Source organism: Sinocyclocheilus grahami, unplaced genomic scaffold (assembly GCF_001515645.1).
Source record: "Sinocyclocheilus grahami isolate Dianchi unplaced genomic scaffold, SAMN03320097.WGS_v1.1 scaffold68.1, whole genome shotgun sequence".
In the NCBI taxonomy this organism is placed as follows: domain Eukaryota; kingdom Metazoa; phylum Chordata; class Actinopteri; order Cypriniformes; family Cyprinidae; genus Sinocyclocheilus; species Sinocyclocheilus grahami.
In genome coordinates, this window is record NW_015505247.1 from 527,899 (window position 1) to 553,123 (window position 25,225).

The window sequence follows — 25,225 nt, forward strand, 5'->3', positions numbered from 1 at the left end:
AAATAAAATAAAATTTTTCACTATTCATTGTCCCCCCCCCCCCAAAAAAATAAAAAATAACACATGTACGTTAAGCTCCGGTAGCTACTGATAAATTATATGGTGCAGTAATTAAAGAATTAAACGTCATATTTATGTTTCGTTGTTAATGCGGAGTGTCTGTGTTACAGCGAAATATTAATGCTATTTAATATTTGTACATCAGCATATCTTGTGCTGCTCATAAGACGCGAAAAGATCGTGATGAAAGTATCTTGATGCTTCAAATTTTGGTTTTAAAAAGAAAAAAGTTCCGTTTTCACACATCCGGAAACACATTTGAAGCGTGTACAATAGATGTGTGTGTGTGTGTGATCTCAAGTGAAAAAAAGGAGTGTAAAATCATAAAATGTTTATGTCGGCTTTATGGCCCGAGATAAACATGCACTTCTTAAAGGACCCAAGCAAGACTGAGGCGTCAGGAGGGGAAAGACAGCAGCCGACGCACATTTAAGATAACAAAGCCTTAAACTTACCGTCGACTCATGAACTTGGCCACATTTCAGAGTAAGCTCCAGTACAAATCATGCATCAGCTTTTCAGTTATAATATTTAAGGGTTATATAAGCCATATGGCTTACAGTGACCTGCATCGGAGTAGGCTACCGCGTGAGCCCTTCTAGAGCGCCTGAGGATCCTGCGCGCGCTCTCTGATCATCATCATCTCACACACACACACACACACATACACACACACACACACACACACACGTCTGGTTTGCTATCCTTGTGGGGACTCTCCATAGGGGGTAATGGTTTTTCTACTGTACAGACCGTATTTTCTATTGCCCTACACCAACCCTACACCTAAACATACCCCTTACAGGAAACTTTCTGCATTTTTATATTTTTAAAAAACTTAATTCTGTGTGATTTATAAGCTTGTTTACCCGTGGGGACCTCAATTTATGTCCCCACCGTGACACGAGTCCCCATGAGTCTGTGTGTATTCAGGTTTAAGTCCCCACCAGAATAGAAAAACAGGCACACACACACACACAAGTTTCTCTTTGTGCCACACGTATTATCATGCTTTGGCAATCGAAACTAAACATGAATCTTTTTATTTGAACGTAAAATGTATAAACCCGTAATTAACTACCAGTACTTTCAAAGGATTTTGAGAAAAATATATAATTTCTGGGTATTACATCTTGTACTGACTAAATTTAAATTTAGTCTTTTTGTTTTAAGATGTGGGGAAAGTTTGTGAACAAAACCTGTCTTTTTGAAAATGCTTTAGTTCAGTTGTGTAAAAATAAATAAATATTTATTTATTTTAAATTAGGATCCAATTTCATACTTATATCTATAAATCTATACAGTTAATGCGTTTACTGTTAATTTATAATTTTGAACTTTTAATTTGAAATGTTATGAACGAGTACTTCCGGATGTCGTTTTAAGTTGACGGTAATGTGTAAATGTGACAACACTGAAATAGTTCGTAAGACTTTAACACGTAAATGTAATTAGCATGTAAAACGTATCGCTAGTAAATCCCAGAGTGCAGCAACATCCTGAAGTCACGTGCCGCTCGATCAGCGGACATCATTGGCGCGAGGAAGACGACTGACAGCATGATGATCAAATTGCTCGAAAAACTACCATCTGAACAATGTCCTAAAGTAAAGTAAGTAACAGCAGCTTCCTACACATAATACTGTTTATCAAATAATACAACGAGTACTTCCGGATGTCGTTTTAAGTTGACGGTAATGTGTAAATGTGACAGCACTGAAATAGTTCGTAAGACTTTAACACGTAAATGTAATTAGCATGTAAAACGTATCGCTAGTAAATCCCAGAGTGCAGCAACATCCTGAAGTCACGTGCCGCTCGATCAGCGGACATCATTGGCGCGAGGAAGACGACTGACAGCATGATGATCAAATTGCTCGAAAAACTACCATCTGAACAATGTCCTAAAGTAAGTAACAGCAGCTTCCTACACATAATACTGTTTATCAAATAATACATATGCACAAATAGATGCAGTGACTCAAAATTGTGTAATTGAAACCGTCTAATAATTTGTGAAAATAAATTTAAACGAGATACTGTTATTTAGATGTATAGTTAATTTCTGGGTTGTGGGTTATTTACCATAAAAGCTAACTTAGATTCATACTTTTGGTATCTGTGGTTTAAAATTGCGGTCCCCGAGAGCTATCATCAATACATGCATAAAATAATAATGATTATAAAAGATTCTTGCTATGTTTGAAGGAGACCCATTATGATTATGGGTACTAGGCTGCATTAAAAAAAAAAGTTTTGAAGTATGTTTTGGCCCAAATGCTCCCTGTGGCATGCATTAGATATAGATATATCTAATGCATGCCATATCATAGCAGTGGACAAATTTCATATTTTTAATTGTATATTTACCGGGTCAACCACACCCGAGAAATTTAAATTATATACAATTATGCAGCTTAGTATTTGCAATGCAATATTTGAGTTTTAAGAAAACTTTTAGCATTATTCTGCTTTAGCAACATTACCAAATCTACAATACAGTCAGTAGTATATGACTTATTACATTCTTTGACAGTAACACACCAAAAACTGACAAAAATCATTGTAATGGCTAGAGTCCGACTTGTAACCCAAAGGATGCGAGTTCGATTCTCAGTCGGTACCGTCAGGAAATGTAGGTGAATGAACATCTCTCTCTTCCACCCTCGTTACTAACTGAGGTGCCCTTGAGCAAGCTTCAACTCCTTATTTCCAATGTAAGCTCATACACAGGGTGGTGGATGGGGTGTGCGGCCAGAGTGGTCCGAGGAGAACAGATTACGGTGAACGGTGGAGTCTGACAGAATGGGTGGAGTTAATGAATGCTCTCTCCTCTTTTATCCACTTTGGCGTAGGAAGGGGTTGTTTTGATCAAGAGGTGAGTAGATGAGAATGTGACCATACATACAGTATAAACATGTCTAAACTGTTTACAGAATCATGTCAGTGTTCAAGTAGATTTAGTGGTTGACTAAACATGACTGAATAATTTGTGAGATTGATTATTTTGTGCACATGTCTGAAGATCCAGGAACTACTGAGTGATTTGGACACGGCACGCGCCGAGGCTCTTCTCCAGTGTGTGCGCTCCAGGTTTGATGAGATCAGACATGCTTTGGTGGACAGAACCAATGGCATCTCAAGCACACAGCTACAGGACTTCAACTGGCAGTTAAAGGTGCACCAAGCACATACTGTACATACAGGCATGCATTAATCATAATGATAAGATCATCTATTGATTTTTCCATTTGTTAGTTGCTTTCTTACGTCCTCTTCCCTTTCCTTGCATCTCACTCTAGCTGGCATTATCCAGCGACAAGCTGTCAGCTTTAAACATTCCTCTGCTAAATCTCAGTTTGGACCTGAAGGAGAATGGAATTCAAAGATTGGTGACTATAGAAATGAACAAAGAGGAGCTGCACACTCTCATCAGTGCACTAGAGGCTGCTAATAAGGTCATGTTTGAAGGAATAGTTCACCCAAAAATGAAAATCCAAGGTATAGATGAGTTTGTTTGATAATCAGAACAGATTTGGAGAAATTTGGATCCTCTGCAGTGAATGGGTGCCATCAGAATGAGAGTTCAGACAGCTGATAAAACAATCACAATAATGAGTAATCCATACAACTCCTGTTCATCAGTGAAAATCTGTACATGTTTGTAAGAAACTAATCCATCATTAAGCCATTTTTATCTTCAAACCATTGCTTTTGGCCAAAATACGAGTCCTCTATCCATATTATTGTTTTATTCAATGAAGTCTGAATCAGGAGAGAAATATGCACAGATAAAGCACTGTTTACAAGTGAAAACAATTCTAAACAAATATGTTGGTAGATTTTGATGTGAGAACACAACGGGGTATATTCTGTATCCTATATATAGGAAGCGTTATTATGAATTATGGATATGGACTGGTATTTTGGCTGGAATCAACAGTTTGAAGTTAAAAGCACCTTAATGATGGATTTGTTTATCACAAACACAGCTTTTTTCTTCACAATATGTTAATTAAAGGATTGGAGTTGAGTTTTTATCAGGTAAAATGTTAAAAGTTTAATGGACTGTAAATAGACAGTGGTGGCACCTACACTTAACTCTACTGCATGGCATTGTGTGTCCTATTCTAGGTTGTGTTGCAGTTGAAATGAAGATACCAAACAAAGATTGTTCTGTGCCATCAAACTTTCAAAGAGAGGATTTCTGAGGTCTGTATTATGAGACAATGTCTGAATGTGGGCAAACAGAAACCTTACGGACAGAACCGGGAACCTATCAGTGTCTCCTACCTGAGGTCTTCATGAAAGACTGAATATTATTGTTCAAGCTCCATCATTATGGACTACAGTTGACTTGAAGTTGCCTAGGTAATGGTGGTAGGGCCGTTTTGAGGCAGAGTATTTTGCACAATGAAAATCTAAATGCCTGACATTGATCTTGCTTTCAATTCTCCATGCAATGCATTTTGGTTTCACACCCCAAAAAGTTGCCTTTCTAAATAAAGTAACTAAAACATTAAATGACAACACCTGAGTGGTGGGTTGTTCCTTTTTTGCCAATGCAAGTCAACATAATGACTAAAAGGCAGAAACCACACCTTTTCATGGGATAATGTGAACACATGACTCACTTGTAATCCTGATTAATATGTTAAAGCTTACGTGTCCATTTTGCACATGTTGAAGTGGATTAAATCTAAGTTTGTAGCATGAATGGGATTTTGTCTTCATTACTGTCAGATCATCCTAATAGTTCCATTCCCTGAAGAGCCAAGGGCGATTGGTTTATGAGAACAATTAACCCTTTTTTATTTATTCCTCAGTTAATTCTGCGTCCATCATTGATTATTAGACTTCCCAGCTCACAAAATTCCAATGCCATGTGGTAATGCAACAAGAAAGCAATCGAGTACAAAAATCAGCTCTTCACATTATGCTTGGTGAGATATTTTATTTGAATATATTCAAAATGTCTATGATTTAAAATAAAGTATCCTTAAGAACAACTGTGGTTGCAGTCCCAGCCTTAAATACATAAACTTAAATACAAGCACCTTGTCTCATTCAGTGACAGTTAATTCTCCTTCAACCCACTCCGCACTGGCCAATAGCACGAGTGCAATTACAGAAATCATACACCTATAATAGGATACAGTTTTAAAAATATTTTACTTTTTTTTTTTTGGCATTTGCTGTTGTAGGCATCCCAAGCCAAAACACAACGTATGAGTGATAGATGGCCTATAAAATGTTACATATAACTTCACTTTTATGTGTTTCTGATTCTGGCTTGAGCACGTGTGAATATGCTTTGTTTTTACGTTGCCAGTCTTGAGATCTCTTTGATTAGCTTTAATGGAGAATTTCATAAAGTTAATTCACTCCTGGACAACAAACAACCAGCTCATGTCCCAGTCAACTTGTCACTGAAACAAAAATAGTGTTGCAAAGCAAGCAATTTATTTACATGCCAAACACATTTTCTGCATTTATAATATAGTGAATATTAATGCAGGGCATTGGAAAATGCCTTGAAAGTACCTTTGATTTTGATTACGTGTGATACCCTTGAGTAATATTACATGTCATGCCAATATGAATAACTTATGTTGTGTGGTATTATTATTTCAATTGCCTGGTTTATGTACTTCCATTGTTAGTGTCTTACAGTAACCACAATTAAATACTAATACCACAAATACCGAACAGAATTAGGCTGACGCTCCAAGACTTACTAACCTTCCCAATCTTGTGCTGGGGTCACATTGACCTCAAAGAGAAACAGTTTTACTATACTGAATAACTAAATGCTTACATTGTTGCAAAACACAGGGGTAAAGCTTTAATAAAATCTACATGATGTGAAAGTACCAGATAAAAGTAACTTGTAATTATTTTCAAAATTACAACTATTTATTATAAAAACCTGAGGGATGAGTTAAAATTATTTTGTGAGGTAATGAAATTTATGGCACAAATGTTGTTGATAGAGCTTGTAATAAACCAAGAACATCTCTTTAAGACCTTAAAACAACTTCCAAATGCTGTTTTAAAGATTTAAGCCTGTCTGGCATGCAGCTGCAGTGCAGTCGTCTCTAAAGATAGCCTTTTTTCTCCCCATTGTGAAGTTGTACTTTCAGCAGTCAGTGAAACTCATCCTACAGAAGCAAAGTGCAAAAATCCAGTGACAATTTTTAAACTAATATTTGTGACATAATCTACATTAAACAGCTTTAAAAGATGGGTAGTAATTTTTTTAGCTTATTATTTTCTTATTTCAAAATTATAATATAGATTTATATGATATATTCTTTATAGTTTAATAATTTACAGAGAAGGGTTACCTACAGAATGCACCTTTTCCTCCCGTCTGACTGATGGTCAAAACCACAAGGAGGGTAAGAGAGCCTGACCTGATGTGTGAATGGCTGGGTCGAGTCAGTGCTGCTCCCTAGTGGACATAATACAGCCAGTATACTAAGTTAAAGAAGGTGTAGGTGATGGGAAAGATGACACGTGACCACTTGTCGATGGCGTTTACATCTGTCAGGTCTGGAATCTTCACCCTTAGCTGAGCGGCTCGCCTCCTAAGACGACTCTTTTTTCGTGCCACTGGCCTCTCGACAGAGGCGGTGGGCCGGCCATAGAGGTCCCGACCTGTAAGGGGCTTACGGTATTGGATGCTGGCACTATCATAAGAGAACATGGTGTTCCTTGGGTCCCCAAAAGCACCTAACATCTCTGCTCCACTAAGGCGCAGGTCAAGGTTTGTCAGGGGAATGTTTCCATGGACATCAAACTTTAATGGAAAAAAGATATAAATAAAAACAGAATATTAGCAAAGTTAAGTAAGAGGTAAGCTTTAGTGATTCTTCTCACAAAAAAATGTTTATACATAAAACCTTAATAGAATTTAGGGATGCATACAGTAGAACAATTTAAATTGTGGAAGATAGTTATTTTCTTGTTATGGCTGATATGATTATTTTGCACTATTTTGTCTGAATATGTTATAATTAAAACTAAAAATCAGGGAATCCCTTTAAAGTGAGAGTTAGATTACAGCACAAATAATTACAAAAAAATATTTAAGAAGTGTAGAACAGGTCAAAGACCCACCTGAACTTTGTTACTCTCCATCCGACTCTTTCCATTGTTGCTTTTTGCAGCTTTTTCTGCCACTTTCTTCTGCAAGTGTGGACCCCGGCCGAAGAATATGTAGTTGACGAAGGCATACTCAAGCAAGGCCAGGAACACAAAGACAAAGCAGCCCATCAGATAGATGTCTATGGCCTTCACATAAGGGATCTTGGGTAAAGTCTCCCTAAGATGAGTGTTGATTGTGGTCATAGTCAGAACGGTGGTGATTCCTAAAGAGAGTCAGTATTACAATGTTTCAAAAATCTTATTTAGAAACTGTTTGACATCAAAAGTAAATTTAAGAAGTATTGGAAAAAGTGAGGTGAAGGGCAATGACTTTGGATGGTGTGAAGCACTATGTGACCTCACAAACACACACACACACCTAGCGCAACTCTTGCAGCAGAAGCATCATAGTTGATCCAGAAAGAGACCCAGGACAGGATGGTGATCAATGTTGAAGGCATGTAGGTCTGCAGGATGAAATATCCAATGTTTCTCTTCAGTTTAAAACTGAGAGACAAACGAGGATATGACCCTGAAAGTGAGAAATGAAAGTGCTGTCAGTGTGGCACACAAAAACACATTCAGAAGGGAAACCTTACAGTACACTAGCATTCAAAAGTTTAGGGTCAGTAAGATATTTTAATGTTTTTGAAAGAAGTCTCTTTTGCTCCACAGGGCTGCATTTTTTTAAATCAAAAATACAGTAAAACAGTAATATTGTGAAATACTATTACTATTTAAAATAACAGTTTACTATTTTAATATACTGTATTTTAAAATGTAATTTATTCCTGTGATGACAAAGCTAAATTTTCAGCATCATTACTCCAGTCTTCAAAGCCACATGATCCTGCAGATATCATTCTAATATGCTGTTTTGATGCTTAATATTTTTATGGAAACAAGGATATATTTTTTCAGGATCCTTTAATGAACAGAAAATTCAAAAGAACAGCATTTGTTTGTTTTCTGTCACTTTTGATCAATTTTAATGTATCCTTGCTGAATAAAAGTATTAATTTCTTTAAAAAAATCGTACTAATGGTAGAGCATACAGTATACCGTGTGGCTGGTTGTTTAACATGTCAGTCAGTCAGTCAGATTCCTGTCTAAGTGGGCAGGTCTTGACGAGAACAAGCTGCAAATTGGACCAGACTTTATGTAACAGCCAAGTGCTTCATTTCTTTAAAATCAGAACAGCATTACAACTACACACATAGCATTTTCTGTGCTTAAAAAATAAAAAACAACTTCATTTGAATGATTCAGTTTTGAACTGAAGGCAATCTTGGCATACAGTAGTTCTGCAGGACAGAGGAGGGCTGACTCATCTCTAAAGATGTCTATTCATCTTATGAACATGCAGGGAGAGCACTGCACCTGTGGCAAACACCGCTTTCGTAGACAGTGTTTTATAATCAATAATAGAGAATTGCGGCAGCTCAATGTTGTCCACCCCCGTCACTGAACGTCCTCCCTGCCAGTAGAACTCAATGTCATCTGTGGTGTAGCCATCTGAGAGAAAAAAAGAGGGACAGAAACATTCACAAATGCACATACAGTGGGGCAAAAAAAGAATTTAGTCAGCCACCAATTGTGCAAGTTTTCCCACTTAAAAAGATGAGAGAGGCCTGTAATTTTCATCATAGGTATACCTCAACTATGAGAGACAAAATGAGAAAAAAAAAAATCCAGAAAATCACATTGTAGGATTTTTAAAGAATTAATTGGTAAATTCCTTGGTAAAATAAGTATTTGGTCACCTACAAACAAGCAAGATTTCTGGCTCTCACAGACCTGTAACTTCTTCTTTAAGAGGCTCCTCTGTCCTCCACTCGTTACCTGTATTAATGGCATCTGTTTGAACTCGTTATCAGTATAAAAGACACCTGTCCACAACCTCAAACAGTCACACTCCAAACCTTATCATGGCCAAGACCAAAGAGCTGTCAAAGTCTTTTTAAGTGGGAGAACTTGCACAATTGGTGGCTGACTAAATAGTTTTTTTCCACACTGTATAGTCACAAAACATCATAGTGGCTCAAAGGGAGAGCTGCGTCTCTCACATTCCCACAGTCTTTGTTGTCAGTGGTGTAAATCAGCATGTGATTGCAGTGAGAACACTTCTGTGAGAGGTCTGGTGCAGGTCTAACTGACAAGATTGTCCCTGCAGACTGTCTGTGCTTATCTCCAGGAGAGCACAGTACTGCAGAACATTAAAGCTTAATTAGAGGATGAAGTCTTGTGATGGTGAATTCTTCCTGTTCTTCATTAAGTTCAATCAAAAGAAACATCAGCCTAGAGTCCTGAGTGACTGAAGCACAGCGATAATCCTCATGAAGGTCTACTCTTCCCAGTCTGCAATGCTCTCTGAATTTTTCTGTCATTTTAAGTCCTCTTCTCTTTAATGTTGGAATCTGAAATTGCATGTAAAATTTGTGATGTTTGATTAATTGTCACTGTTTTCTACAAATAGAAATACACTCTGGTGTCCCATGACTGTCCCAAAATGATTTTTTTTGCCTGTTCCACTCCTACTGTATTAACTGTACCAAAATCACATGTAACGCTGTATTTGTTGCATAATCTAAATAGATATTCAGATTGATATTGATATTCATAAATTGTATTTAAATATTAAGTCAACCAACGAAACCAAAATATTTAACTGTTCCACTTTTTGCATTAAGCCCTGTTACATGTTTTTCTTTATAACAAAATGTAAAAAAAAAAAAACCCGGAATGAAATAAACAAAAGATCTATCTATATCTAGCTTACTACTGCCCAAGTAATTGTAAGAAAAAATGATCAAATTTGTTTCTATATTTTACATGAAATATAAGCTTATCAATAACTACAAATTTGATTATAAGCTAAATTTGCAACCCTGTTACCTGGCATATTATGTTTATATTGTTTTTATATAGTTTTGAATGCTTTAATGTTTATTGCTAAGCTGTACTGACATATCTAATTTTGGTTTGTTAAAAAAGAATGTTTGTAAAGGTGGCAAAATTCACAAAATTAAATGCACCTGTTTACTGACCTGATTTGTTTAAAAAAATATTCTTCCCAAAAAAATTAAAATTCTGTCATCAATTATTCAATCACTAAGATATTTTGAGAAATTGTCCATACAAGTGAAGTCAATGGTAATAACATTCTTAAATATTTTATGTTCCTCAGAAGAAAGTCAGTTTTTTGAAACAACACAAGGGTGAGTAAATGACCATTTTCATTTTTGAGTGAACTATCCCTTTAAGAGCAACCTATAAGTGTTTTTGCCAACGTTACAGTGAGTCTGATCTTGTCTTGTCCCATGGATGATGTGTATGTGGTGAAAGTGACATGGTTTATGTCTGCTGTGATGCTGGTGTTGTGGTTTCTTCATCATGCTGTTATATGCATCTCAGAGCTCTGACATGACAGCAACCTCACAGGGCTACAGCTGTCTGCCCAGCAGAGCAGCCACCCAATTACAAACACTGTCTGTCACACCGAGAGAGACAAAGTGCAAAAGAGATGGAGTAGAGGAGAGGAAAGAGTGCAAAAAGAAAGAGTGACAGAGTAAGACAGACGCAGGGACAAAAAAAGATGAAACAGCGAGATTAGTCAGCACAGCCAAATTCTCTGCAGGTGTTTTTCATGATAAATGAGATAATGCATAAATGCATTATGATTACACAACTGATTGCACCAGTATTTTTGCGGCATTGTCATGCAACTGCATGCAATAAAGAAATTTCAGCATCTTTATGAAATACTTTCAGTGAAAACTGGACTAGCATGTTGGTAGCATGTATTAGTTAGTGGTGTGTTGTATAAAAAAGTTCCTCTGCATTCATTCTCTCTATATATACAGTATTTTTTGTCAATGTAACAAATTAATTTAGTGCTATTAATTCAAAATAATAATGTGAAAAAATAATACAATCATGCCCCTGGGCTCAAATGTAAATTATGTAAGAGGCAATTATCCTACCTACTGTAAGGAGCAATATAAGTTTGATTTACTATATTGTCCCATTCACATGGGACATGTTCATATTGTTAAAAACAGTTGGAACACAAGTAACAGAGTGCAGGAGACACTCAAGATGTGTGCGTCTTAGAAATGCATAAGATGCTGAAAAAATGTGATGCAAAAGCTTCATATGTACATAATTTTTTTAAAAAGCAGACAGAATACAGCAACGTCTCCTGTGTGGATGGCCCCTACATCTGCCCTGGAGTGCGTTTCCCATACAACAACATAATTCGCTGCTTAACCACCATAATACAATGCATCTTTGGAAAAATTAACTGGTCACAGCTGTTTCACAAACTGTAATAACTGTCACACATTAGTTGTTCAAACCACATTGGTTCAACATAGAATTGGTGTTAATGACGTCACACAAGTAGTGGAGTAATAACGTCTGCTAATTTATTTGTTTAAAATCTAATTAATGTCAGATTATGCTGTAAATAACAAACATGGCATCGGAGGACTACTTTGTTATTTTAGTTTTCCATTGTTTTGCTTTATTTCCAGGTGTTTGATTCAATCACATGTTCCCGCCGCTTACGTCATACTGAGGGTTCCCTCGGATTGGTAGAACATATTTGCCCATGCACACCCTTCAAAAACAAAGATTTCATTCTCTTGGCAACCAAAAGATTTAAAATGAAATCTGTGTATATGAAAGATATAGATTGTAAAGCATGTTAGCTTGCTTATTTTGCAAAAGCATAATCTACATCCACACCGTACTAACTAGAAACTATGCTTCTAATCACAGTTCACAGAGCTTTGCGACTCTGTTTGTAAATGTTCCTTAGAACTATGGTTTGGGAAAAACACCAAATTGTTGTGAACGTTAGGCCAGTGATAGTTGTGACAGCTTGTGTTCAATGATAAGAAAACTAAAATAAACTAAATACTGATTCAAAAGCCACTTTTTGTCTATTCAGTGTTTTCATCTGGTACAAAACTATAATGATTTTGAATCATCTTCACGGCTTTTCTCAATTATTACTGATATATGTGTGATTATACAATCAAGCCAAATGCGTTGTTCATGGTTGTTAAAGGTTAAACCACAAACAGCACTTACAACTTTCAATCTCCAGCGTGCAGTTCTGCTCATCCAGCGGGTATCTCCGCAAATCCATCATGCATGCAGCTGTGGTAGTTATCCTACAGATATGAGGTGAAAAACACAACACAACACAATACTATTACAATCAAGCAGTTGCTTAGTGGGCCAACAGTAACGGTAAGTATGAGTCTGAGTCTGACTGATCAAACATACTTCCGTTCTATTATTTTAGAAAATGTGAACTCTGTCCAGATGTCAGAGGAGGTAAGTGAAACATTTAAGTTGTACATTTCAGAGCAGATGGTGTTACAGCCACCTGCTTGCACCTGTAATGAGATTTATATTCAAAGCATTGAACTATAATTCATGCTGAACTAATATTGATTTGACAAGCACGTACTTCTTCATATAACAAAATAACAAATGAAATAATCTCAATCAACCCCTGTTAAGAGAAACAGATGCAAGTAATTGGCTAATAATATGCACTAATATTTGCTTATTGTTTATTCACATCATTGAAATGTTCTCTCACAAGCTGCTGGATAAACATCAGTGCAGAAACATTGCATTCCTTATACCACTCTGGCGTTTCATCCCTCTTTACTCCTCTCCTCTGTAATTGCCTTAATGTCGTCTCAGTCATGTCTGCAGCCCCTCTTTGAAATGCCTCTGGCTGGATCTTAATTACACTGAGCTTTAATTAACACGGGGAAACACACGCGGTGGCCTTTCAGTGCTTGACTGCTGCACTTTTAGACAACTTATGATGGAATTGCTTCTTCACTCTGCAGTCCTGGGTTAATTTAGGTAAAAAGCACTTTTTCCTGACAAACACACAGTAAGAAATACACGTTTCCACCCCTACAAAAACACATTTTTGGTTACCTTATTATACTGTATTGTTCTGAGTGGCAGAGAGATGGTTATCTAATCCGTTATCACATATATTTATGGACACACACTCATAGGTACATAATGCTATAGAGCAGCACATGTCCATACCTCTCAGGCACAGTACATTACATATAAATTATGCAGTATTGAGCAAGATAGAGAGAGAGAGGGAATATCGGTCAGACAAAACCTGCACATCTAACTCTGCACTCTGTAGGGAAAGAAATATAGGAGTGCAGCTTTCCTTCTGCAGAAAGACACTTGACTTGAATTAATATTTTCATTTTATGTTTTGGCACATTTAACAATGACTACTGAAAGTTATTTCAATTTCAAAGAGTCTTTAACATACCAGAACTGATACAATTTTTTCTGTAATAGAAGCTTGAGAAGCAAAATTGCATAAGATATCAAAGCATATTTATTTTTCTTTTTAAAAAAAGTTTTCTTATTTGTAGCATAAATCTAACAAAATGTAGAGAAACTTTTTGTTAAAAAAGGAAATACACTATGTTAAAAAGTTTGGTGTTAGTTTTTTTTTTTTTTTTTTTTTTACAAATAATTACTTAATTTGTTATAAATTAATTAATATTTTTATTAATAATTAATTAACAATTTATTATTTTTTTTTTTTTATTCATCAAATAATCTTGAAAAAAATGTTGGTTTCCAAAAAAATATTAAGCAGCACAACTATTTTCAACATTGATAATAATAAGAAATGTTTCTTAAGCCTCAAATCAGCATATTAGAATAATTTCTGAGGGATCATGTTAGACTGAAGACTGGAGTAATGACAGGAATAAATTACATTTTAAAATATTAATATTGAAAACAGTTATCTTAAATGTAATAATTTTTCACAATATTGCTGTATATTGTTTTTACTATATTTTCTGACTTCTTTCAAAAACATTAAAACCCCCAAACCTTTGAGCAATAGTATACATAATTTACTCATGATTTACATTGTTCTCTGTTCTCTTACATATCGGTTTATAATTATTTTGTTTATTTGTTTATAACTATTTATGATAAACGACTTGCTGTCTGGATGAATCCAATCCAGGGTCCAGATACAAACTTTGCTCTGCTAATTACAATTGGCTCAAAAAGATCTATGGATGGAAAATTAAAATTGTGTTCTTCCAAAGGGCTTCTGCACAAGCCAAGCAACTGCCATTGAGATGAATAGGATGCAAACACAATAGCCTGGTTTAAGCAGAACAGAGACTCATATTTCTTTGGTAAACAGACCCTACTATATTCCCTGACTGAGACAGGATACACATCTCTCACTGGGCTTTCAATTCTAAAAAAGCACCATCAGGAGAGCCAAGAGAATAGGGTCAGCCAAAAATACAGCATACACATGCAGACAGAGATAAATGTAAAGATGCACACTCACAAAACAATCAAACATTAATCTAATGCATGAGAGAGAGAGAAGAAGTGACACAAAAAATATATTTTTAAAAAGATGCACAAACACAAACTCACTGACCTGAGGCCATAGAGCACATTCCCATCAGGATGCAGACGAATCATGCGGTTCTTCACTGTGACCCCGTGGACAAAAGATTTCTTGTCATTAATAAAGTAAGTATCAGGCACCCATAGTTGATCAGCCACTCGGTTATCCAAAGTAAGATTGAGGGGAATCCCTGTGTAGGACAGGCGCTTATCACGCCAAGACTGCTGGAAATACATGGTGATGGTATAGTCCTGAAAAACACACACAAAATCTGATCATTTCTTCCATTCCACACCTCAGCCACATTGATGCCAGATTGTCACTGCATTAGAAAACAAGTGGCTTTTATCGTAAAGAAAGGCAGCATATGCACATATTTCAAACAAAATATGTTAAAGAAAACATTTTCAGTTCAAAATGAAGACAAAAAGTATTCAGACTCTTTTTGGTTGTCAAGTGCATCACTGCCTTTAAGGGTACATGGAAAACTCGGACCTCCAAGTGTGGCATTCATTATACAAGAAATCATGTGTTCAAGTCGGAAACAACAAAACAAAAGATGTATATTGTGAACAACAAACCAAACTGTACGTCTGAATACAAAATTATGAAAATTATTTATTTCTACCACTTAATGACTGAAATACAGCATATAAATAAAAATAACTTGCAAAATCATTCATTATAATTCAATGCATACTTGCTTCCTGCTCAGTGATCTATATTATAGATATATTGAGTGTTAATTACAGTATATATCCATATAGATATGTGTTTTCGGTAATGTTTCAAATAAACATGTCCCTTTCAAAGTAACAATTCCAGTTTCCCACTCATAAATATGACTTCGCTCAGTCATTCATGTGCTCAGAATTCATGACCCCATCATGTCCATAGTTAACTTGAAGAGAACTGACTTCATACATCCACTACAAATCACCTTAATACCAAAAATCACTTCAAAACATCCCAAAAAGTGACATTTGTTCTGATAAAAGCTTAACAATGACTTAAGTGTTACTTCAAAGTCAAAAATGTGCAAAGTATAAAAATAAAAATTCTAAATTAAACTTGAACGGGTTTCCGGTGGTTTTAACAGTTAAAACGTGAATGCTTATTAGCATATGCAAACACACGACCCCACTAACACTTAAAGTAAATATGTCACAAACTAAAATGGATCACTGCTGTCCATCTCTTTCCCCTTTTCTGTCTGCATTTGTAATCTCAGGGAGAACATCTGCATCCTTCTCTGACATATCTAAGTGGATGTCAACCACCTCGAGGCTAAGCTTCCCTTCCCCTTAGCCAAGACCTCACTAACCCTGTTTTTCTCAGCTGAAGGTCATACAGCCACCGCCTGCAGATGTGTAAAATCACAAAGCATCATTCAAGATGGCAAGCTCTCCTTTGCAAGACAAAACAGCACAATTATAACAACTGTGTGGCCCTGGTGCTTCATACTCCACAATAATATAAATAAAGCTGCATTCATCATTGCTTTGAGGTCAAGTTCATCAAGTCTGTTAAATCACCAACTTAAATGAAACCAAATGAAATCCCATCCAAACAGTACATCCATATTTCAAACACTGCTCTGCTCTCAGCAATTGCCACTTACATGACTGTGCACTTCATTTAGGTTTGCTGTGTAAAGGAAAGAGTCTCTTAAGATCCCAAATGTGCTGGGACTAACTGTAAAGTCTAAGGTTAGACTGAAAAACGCAGTCACATTTGCACAGAGGCTTTCTGCTCATCCCCCAGTCGCCACGTTTCTCAGCTGAATAAGTGGTGAAACAAATTAAGTTGAGATCCCATTAAACCAACATGATAAATGAGAGTGAAGGTTAAACAGACAGAGTGGATTCTCCCCGTCTCTCACAGACACTCACAAACCCCCATAAAACAATCACAGCATCTGTCTGTGTCTGTTTTAAGTCACATTTTAGACTGATTGGCAGATAAAACTTATGAAGCTAATGCAGGCCAGAATCAACATTATGCAGCTTTGAAAACCAACACTGTGATCGAAACAGGACAGTTTCATCTCCCACAATTCTAGGTCCAACTGAAAAGAATGAAATCGGCACTGAATGCCATGTGCAATTTATTGCCTTACAGTTTAAGATACAAATAAAAATATAACACAACAAATTAAAGAGACTATCTGAACTGTTGTGGCTATAAAATATTGAGAATACATTATACTGAATAAATGTTTTTAAGCAATTTAATTTCTGTCATTTTCCTTTTTTACAAGCATTTGTGCAATAGATCTGGACATACGTTTGTGTGTTTTAGGGTAGTAACAGTCATATTCCTATGTTTAGCACAAGACATTGTTTGCTGCAATGCAGTAAAATTTGATCCTATCAATATTAACCCAGGGACTACGCAACATTTTTCATTAAACATATAAAAAATGAAAATAATTTTGATGAATTAGTAATCTCCATATGTGTGACGTACTAAAAGCACTCCAGATGATTCAGTTTCCCTACAGGCGTGCAGGTAGGTCCTGTCCCAGCACTAATGCTCCTCCATACTCATATGTACTGCAAAGTCTCTGTTAAGAATCTTCTCACAGAGCACACATCCAGCACAGTTTGCAGATTTTAAAATGCCTATGCAATCACTTTATAACATGCCTTTGGGGGGAGGGGGGATGTCCTAAAAACATTTTTTATTCTGAGACAATGTACTGCATGTATCCATGACCCTTAAACTGAATTTAAGAAATGCTACTAAGATGACTGAGATCTTGTTCAAAATAACAAGCGACAAGAACTTTGGGATCCTTCAGGAGGGATGGATGATACATGCAGTTTTGCCCACATTTGGCATTAAGAATAATAGTATCTATCATACTTTCTCCTTATCACCTCACTAAATAATACTTTTGACATACATTACCATTGGGGTTGGTAAGATATTTTAATGTTTTTGAAAGACGTTTCTTATGTTCACCATGCATTTATTTGATCACAAATACAGCACAAACAGTAACATCATTAATATTATTACAATTTAAAACGTTTATATTTTAACATATTTTATTAAATGATGTAAATGTAATTTATTCCTGTGATGCAAAGCTACATTTTCAGCATCATTACTCCAGTCTTCAGTGTCACATGATCCTTCAGAAAGATGATCCTTCATTATGATTTTTGTTCAGTATTCTTTGATAAATAGAAAGTTCAAAAGCACACCATTTATTTGAAATAGAAATCTTTATATGTAAATGACTTTACTGTCACTTTCGATCAATTTAATGCATCCTTGCTGAATAACAGTATAATTTCTTTAAAAAATCTTATTGACCACAAACTTCTGAACAGCAGTGTGTTTAAAATAAAATTATGTTTAATAAATGTATTACTATAATTACTGTTATTATTATTCTATATTTCTGTGTAAACAGTTCATAAAATATTTCTCACATAAATATTTATTAATTGTGAAATCATTACACACATGGTCTTAATATCTGGTTTGGATTGCAAAAGTTTTGAGTACAGTAAGTTTTTTCATAGTTTTTAATAATTTTACATCAAAAGATCAATGAAATTATCTTTCTCATAATATCAACCTTCATTTATAAATAAAACATGTAACTGCTCTTTAGACGGGAAGGGTGCAGTCCCATGAAGATGACAACATGAGTGCATTTATGTGAGTGCGGCAGAAGACAGAAAGCCAGAGAAATGTGAAAGAGAGAGAGGATGGGTGTGCCTCAGGTTCGCTTAGGACAAATGCTTCCTTCAGCTTCTATTATTAGAAGCAGCTGTTGCCCCTGACAACCGCTTAAAATCAACACTCCAGCACCTCAACTTCGTCACAGAGCACCCTGACAGACACACAAACAAACACAAATGCTAAAGGAAACGCAACATCATACATGTATACACACAATGTAGGCCATACTTACAGTATCACAGCCTTATCTGACAGTACATTCTAAAATGAACTCATTTCTCTGTGCTCATCACACTGAAGACATCACAGAAGAATAGAGGCTGAGAGAGATACTCACTTGAGAGGAACACAACAGGATTAAAAGTAGAGAATAAAAGAACAAAAATTGAAGAAAGAAAGAAAAAAGAAACTATGAGACTGAGGACAGCTGGAAAAAAATCACTGGAAAACAATCTTCTTTGGTTTGGTGCAGGTTGCTGCAGCATTAAAGTTAATGGCAATTCAGATGCTCTTTATTTAGACGATTGCTTTTTTATTAATTGAATGGTATACTGGGGAAAAAATTTGGTTTAGAAACAATTTTCACTCAGAAAATGCTAGTAAATTTCACAAACAAATACAAAGAAATGGCAAAGAGCACACTGAATTAAACATGAAAGTCTTAAGTAGAGATTAAGAATGAAATAGTGTTTTCATTTTTCATTTCATATCATTTTTAGGAATTGATATGAATCATTTCAGGACTTCAATATAAGTAAAATATCATGAGAAAAAGAAATGCATATTGATATATGATTGCATAGACACAGCCCTAACCAGAATGAAGTTAGACCAAATGCAAGTAAATCAGGTTATTTGGTTATATCCAATTGCTTAACAAGCCATTTGAATATTGGTTAACATTATCCACCCAGCTGTTCTTCCAGTAACGTTAATGGAAAGTTTGCTCAGAGTTATCTGGTTTCAATATCTGGTCTTTAATGTTCTGAAACCATAGCAAAAATGTTCTTAGAACATATTTTTGTTAGCTGAGCATAAGGTTGCATGGCCTAAGTGATGTAAAGGAAAGATGATACTATTATATTTGTTATTATAAAGACTCATTTTTTGTTTTGAACATAATGCACTGATCAATCATTTACAATAGGACATAGAATGTGAACTGAGAAAGTAAAAGTAAAAAGTCTATTTTGCTTAAGTCCACACCAGTTGTTAATAAAAAAAAACACCAGCATCACACTGCAGCCAAGAGTCCACTTCTCACATCGAGCATCTTTTACTGCAAACTTAACATGTATCCTCACACTGCAGTCACGATGTGGTGAGTGAGGGCAACTGAGGTAACCAGCAGCGTACATTAACAATCAATGCAGGAGTGTACAAGAGCTGGCTATGTGACAGCACTGAGAACAGCTGACCTTCTGCAGCTGTTAGGGGAGCTGCAGCAGATTATCTTTTAGTTTAACGCCATTTCTAAATTGGCTATTTAAATTCTGCTTTTTCTCACTTCTCTGCCAAATCACCTTTCTGTTCTTGTGATAAGGTTTGCAGTGCTCTCTGAACCTGTGATTTTCTGTGCAATAAAAAGCAAAGAAACAGAAAACACATCTGTCAATATCTGACGCTTTAATCATGAAATGTTATGAAAATCATGTCAGAGTGTATCTGTGTTTTCATTTCAAGCAAGCAAGCAGGAGAAATGGCATGAGAACATTTGCAGGGAGGCAAATACAGTTCAATATCTGATTTTATAAAAGCACTTGGGATGCACTGATATTAAAATTCTGGCTGATAGCAATAAGCTGATAATTATTTTCATTTAATGGACCACTGTTTAATAATCACTGTTATTACATTTCTATGCTTATGTCCTTACAATTAAAAACAAACTAGAAATAAGAGTTTAAAATGCTACAAGTAAATTCAGGCGTCACATTATAATATTCAGAAAGAAAAATAGTTTTATTAAATTATTAGTGTTTCCACAGATGTGAGCATTAATCTAGATGTATGTAAATGTAAAAATCAAGTTATTAAATTTCCAATATCTGGCAATATATTCAATTTCAATCAATAATCGGTAAGTTGACTGAGTAAATTAATCGATATGGTAAATTAAAAATTGGTATGGTACACTGTAGTGTTAATCTGCAATTTCTATTGCTACCTGATCAAACCTTTAAAATTATTAGGTGTAACATCATGTATTTATGTTGATCCAGTGATTTTAAACAATATTAATGACTTGATTAAAAACCATTTAGATGTCGAATCATATTTTTTATCACATTTTTTCAGCCTACCTCCCTAAAAATCACAACAGATCTTGATGAAAGCTACACCTTAATGCTAGTTCCTGCAGATACAAAAATGACAGCAACTACCTCACCAAACTTGACTTTTGTTCACATTACATTCAAACAAATCTAAATTAATTCTTGTGAAATTCACCATTGACCTGAATAAAAAGCAATAATGAGAAGCTGATGAGATACGGAACTTCAAAATGGTGCATAAGGACACTTTAAGTTAGCTTTGATTCCTTCTGTTCTTTCAACGGTGAATGTAATCAACTCTACATTATAACTCATAATGCATCATTCATTTCAAACGCCACAATAACTTTTGTGATGGTTTCTTGTACCCTGACTTTGCCACAAGAGATGAAACTGACGTAAACTGCTCCAGGTGGTATGCATACATACATTTAATCTGATCATTTTAGATTTTATTTAAAAGTATATTTCTAGAGAAACAGAATTTCTGGAAACAGTGAAACACTAAGTATCTCTCTGCTGCGCCTCACTAACTCCCACCACCATGTATCCTCCCTGAAAGGCCTCCCACTTAATAAAATATTTAATGTATGGCAAACCACCACAGAAATTACTTTTGTTCAGGCCCACTATCCATAATTCACAAAAAAAGCTTTTTCCAGCATGGCCAAAATGACATCTTGTCGTAACAAAAGTGACAACCTCAACCTTAGACCTGAAGTATCCTAGACATCCCCCAGAGTGCATCAGCCTTCAGAGTGGAAATGGATAAGGCTACACCTGAAGTTTATTTCAAAACACATTTTACTGTTATTTTTACTACTATTTTATCACTTTGAAAAGAAAATGATTGGCATTAATCTCCAATTCAAGGCCATCATCGGGGGGACAAAAGAGAACTTGCGTGTCCTCTATAGCAGTGGTTCTCAAACAGGGGATCGGGGCCCATCGGGGGCCTTCAGCACACTTCCAAAGAGGTCACAGGATTAATTACATTATATTAAAAATGTATTCTTAAAAAAAAACATAAAAAAACAATATGTACATTGACATCGTATTTCTTTTTTCCCTCAATTTTTTTTTAATTTGAAGAGCATACCATAGCAGAATCTTTAATCTTATTGAATCATACGAAAAAAATAATTGTGGTTAATTATTTATAACAACACACCAGGGTCAGATTTACTAACAGCATTCTCACTGCATTTTGACGTTAAAAAACTAAAGACAGGATTTACTAAAGACACGCAGTGAATCAATAGCGATGAAAAGGTGTGGACACCTTTTGCGGCTGACCTTATTGCCTATGCATTTGTAGGAGTTTCCCTTTCAGACACAAAATGTATGGGAGGAGAGTATTTAAAAGAATTATGCAAGTTGGTTTACAAAGATTTGCGGTCGTCAGTTTTACTGGTATTTGCACCCCCAAGAATATCTTAACCCATTTTGTGTTGTCAGTAGATTACCCGCACCTGATTATCATCGGCTCTGCTTGTTTGTGACCCTACAGTAATTTGCATTGCTCTTGGTAGATTGGGTTAGTCATTATGACTGCATCTATGTTCTTTAATTTGCGCATTGTCAGTAGATCACCAGCAACATTTTCCACTCCCATTTGTGTTTTTATGGGATTTCTCACACTAATTTGCTCTGTTTAGTAAATCTGGCCCTTAGTTTCTGTTAAAATAAAAGGTTTATAATAATATGTTGGACAATGGGGGGAACCCAAAGAAGTCAAAAAGGTTGCTCTATAGTACAGTATACTCATTGGACACAGGCCAATAAACTTAAGCTAATTACACATCCTATAATCCATTGACCATCATGATCATCTTCATAAAAATCACCTTTACTTCTATTTCAGGGTGACATAGCTGCTTCCGTGTACAACTGTTGGTGCAAGCTACATTAAAGTGATTATTACGTTTTGAATATATATATTTTTCTTACAAAAACACATCGATTCACTACAGAAGGCCTTTGTTCACCCCCCGGAGCCGTGTGAGACACTTTTTTATGGATGGGCTTTTTATTTAAATTCTTTTGGACTGATGCATGCAACACCCGCTGAGTGCCATGAAACAGCTTGAAAGATCAAAGACAATTGTTTATATAACTCCGACTGGATTCGTCTGAAAGAAAAAAGTCATATACACCTAAGATGAATTGATGGTGAGTAATTTATGGACTAATTTTTATTTTTGGGTGAACTAACCCTTTAAAATCACTGTTGTGTTTTAGCATCCATTACTTCAACCTACTCCAACCTGTGGGTGTGGGGTTTTGTGTGCATGTTCTTCACACAATTGCTAATTTTGTCCTTCTTTGCCAAGTCAGAGTAAAGGCTTATGTCAGTTCAGTTCCAATGCCAAAACAATCATAATGCAAAATGAACACAATGTCTAATCTTACAGTTAGCTGTGCTTGTGTGCATGTTAGCAGGAGAGAAAACAGTAGCCTGTAGCTTTTTCCTAAGTGGACTACAACAGCAGACTCGAATCTCCCACTTTCTCACGAATCTCATCACTGTAGCCTTTAAGGGTTAGTTCACCCAAAGAAAAAAAACACTTAGTTACGTCTTCCGCCATTTTAAAGAGTATCACAATGCATACGCACGCTTTCCCCTAAGCGTAAACAACGCTGATTACGCAGATTATGTTCATGCGCGCGCTTTCTCCCCCGAACGTAAACAATGCTGATTACGTCGATTACGCTCTTGGGTACTCTCCAAAATGGCGGAAGACGTAACACGGGGGAGAAGACTGTGAAATAAATTATGTTATTTTTGTTTTCTTTGCACTCAAAAAGTATTCCCTGTAGCTTCGCAAAACTGAAGTTGAGCCACTGATGTCACATGGACTGTTTTACCGATGTCCTTACTACGTTTCTGGACCTGGGAATATTACAGTTGCGTTGCAGGGTCTGAGAGCTCTCACATTTCATCAAAAATATCTTAATTTGTGTTCCGAAGATGAACGAAGGTCTTACGGGTTTGGAACGACATGAGGGTGAGTAATTAATGACAGAATTTACATTTTGGGGTGAACTAACCCTTTAATAGGTTGTGCTGACAGAGATGTCCCCTTCCTTAATAGCCCACCATCTATTAAACAACCAGAGTAGCTTGTAGACTCACCATGTTCACTTCTGACACCATGTCGATACTGGAGATGTCGATACTCATAACGACATCAACCGGAGGACCTGCAAAGCAAACAGACACCACAATCTCTCCGACATGGCCTGATGACAGTCAATGATCCATCAAAATGGTCACATCCATCATTGAGAAGGGAAAAGTGTTTTAAATCAATATAACGCCTTTACCTCCAAAGTCAGGCCTGAGACGGATGTCGTAGCCTTTGAGTAGTTTATCCACGGTGACTTTGACATATGACATGTTGCTTGGTTCATTTACACTGTGGAAGAATTGTGTGATATTTAAGAAACTGTGACCCAATCGTGCTGAAAGAAACCAGCTTAATCTTAAAATCTGGACTTGTAGAAGAGCCAAGCTGGATTTAACTGGCCAAGCTGGTCTAGTTCCTCAGCCTTGCCAATCTCCTGCTCATCTGGCTTTCAGCCTGAGCGTCTGAAAATTGCCCAAAACCTCTCTAAAACCAGGGAGACCAGCTAAGCCCAGCAAACCATCTTAAGCTAGTTTAACATGGCTCCGCAAGGAATGCAGGCAGACTGATAACACACAAGCACATTATGCTTTACCTGTGAGCTGGCGGGCTGCGACCGACCGTCAAAGCCACGAGCACTAGGAGACACAAGATCCCCGCGCGCCAGTGATCCCGAGCGACCAGCATCCCTCTCATCATCGACCGAGAAGCAGTAGCCCAAACTCAGTCTGAAGAAGCGCTCCAGCAATTACAACTACACAGCAACGCATGCGCGACGACAAGACCAACATCAAAATACTACAAACGCAAAGAAATGAGCAACTCTAACGAAAACCAAAGTGGCGCGGCGAGGTGTTCTTGCGTCTGTCTCGATCCCGGATGCTGACGCTGCTGGCGGAGCGTATCAGTATGCCGGTCAGTTCCCATCGCCAGCGGGTCACTAGACACGACGGCTCATGGCAGTCCTTTGCGTGTCTTCCTTGGAAATACAGAGGAGCTGAACGTACTGTTGAGATTATGCGCCTAGCGTTATCCCTTCCGTGCACCTAAAATGACTCGGGCTGAAGCAGACACCAGACAGAGCTGAGTGCGTAGTTTTTGCTGGAGGTGTGTGCACCTGAACGCGCCGCGCCGACTCAAGAGCTCTTTCGCGCCATCTTTCAATTTTGCAGTGCATCACGCGCCCGAGACAGAGTGAATTATTTGTTAGAAACTGGGAAAACGCATTAAGACAGCGGGCACCGCGAAAAAACGCATTAATAGCCTATCCGGAGACTGTGGGAATAATTCATGTGCAACGACAGAAAGGGCGCGTGACCACTCATGCGAGGAAAAAACAGCCAACTGTGCGTTTGAAACACTGCTACACATACCTGTAGTAGCGATATTCCATTCAAACAGCAAAGTCAAACTAATTATTAGAGAATATTTTCAGCCATCATCTATTATGAACTGAAACC

General features: G+C 36.6%; 2 protein-coding genes across 4 annotated transcripts; one reads left to right on the top strand and one right to left on the bottom strand.

The window, feature by feature from the left end:
- The first annotated feature begins 1,428 nt into the window (after positions 1–1,428).
- LOC107585230 (COMM domain-containing protein 8-like) lies at positions 1,429–4,769 on the top strand. 2 transcript variants are annotated; one of them, XM_016272158.1, is made up of 5 exons: positions 1,429–1,667; positions 2,783–2,938; positions 3,086–3,238; positions 3,363–3,518; positions 4,195–4,769. In XM_016272158.1, exons 1-5 carry the CDS (start codon positions 1,620–1,622, stop codon positions 4,213–4,215), a joined length of 534 nt encoding a protein of 177 aa, XP_016127644.1. In that variant the 5' UTR covers positions 1,429–1,619; the 3' UTR covers positions 4,216–4,769. The 2 variants fall into 2 exon arrangements, with proteins under 2 accessions (XP_016127644.1, XP_016127643.1); XM_016272157.1 differs by lacking the exon at positions 1,429–1,667 and adding an exon at positions 1,744–1,969.
- Positions 4,770–5,650: 881 nt separating this feature from the next.
- Positions 5,651–25,225, bottom strand: gabrb1 (gamma-aminobutyric acid type A receptor subunit beta1). 2 transcript variants are annotated; one of them, XR_001609219.1, is made up of 10 exons: positions 24,361–25,225; positions 23,965–24,056; positions 23,774–23,841; positions 14,693–14,913; positions 12,307–12,389; positions 8,590–8,724; positions 7,589–7,741; positions 7,183–7,433; positions 6,412–6,862; positions 5,651–6,221 (listed from the first exon to the last, which is right to left on the bottom strand). XR_001609219.1 is itself a non-coding variant. In XM_016272138.1 (9 exons), exons 1-9 carry the CDS (start codon positions 24,462–24,464, stop codon positions 6,515–6,517), a joined length of 1,455 nt encoding a protein of 484 aa, XP_016127624.1. In that variant the 5' UTR covers positions 24,465–25,225; the 3' UTR covers positions 5,651–6,514. The 2 variants fall into 2 exon arrangements, 1 of the variants encoding a protein (XP_016127624.1); XM_016272138.1 differs by having other exon boundaries at positions 5,651–6,862.

Excerpts from the sequence above, each read along its gene's own strand:
- LOC107585230 (XM_016272158.1), top strand. The coding sequence starts at position 1,620 with ATGATGATCAAATTGCTCGAAAAACTACCATCTGAACAATGTCCTAAA. Across the intron at positions 2,939-3,085 it reads GGGGTTGTTTTGATCAAGAG|ATCCAGGAACTACTGAGTGA; the intron begins GTGAGTAGATGA and ends ACATGTCTGAAG. Across the intron at positions 3,239-3,362 it reads ACTTCAACTGGCAGTTAAAG|CTGGCATTATCCAGCGACAA; the intron begins GTGCACCAAGCA and ends ATCTCACTCTAG.
- gabrb1 (XM_016272138.1), bottom strand. The coding sequence starts at position 24,464 with ATGATGAGAGGGATGCTGGTCGCTCGGGATCACTGGCGCGCGGGGATC. Across the intron at positions 14,914-23,773 it reads TGGTGTCAGAAGTGAACATG|GACTATACCATCACCATGTA; the intron begins GTGAGTCTACAA and ends TGTGTTTTTCAG. Across the intron at positions 8,725-12,306 it reads CACGCTGGAGATTGAAAGTT|ATGGCTACACCACAGATGAC; the intron begins GTAAGTGCTGTT and ends TTTTTCTCTCAG.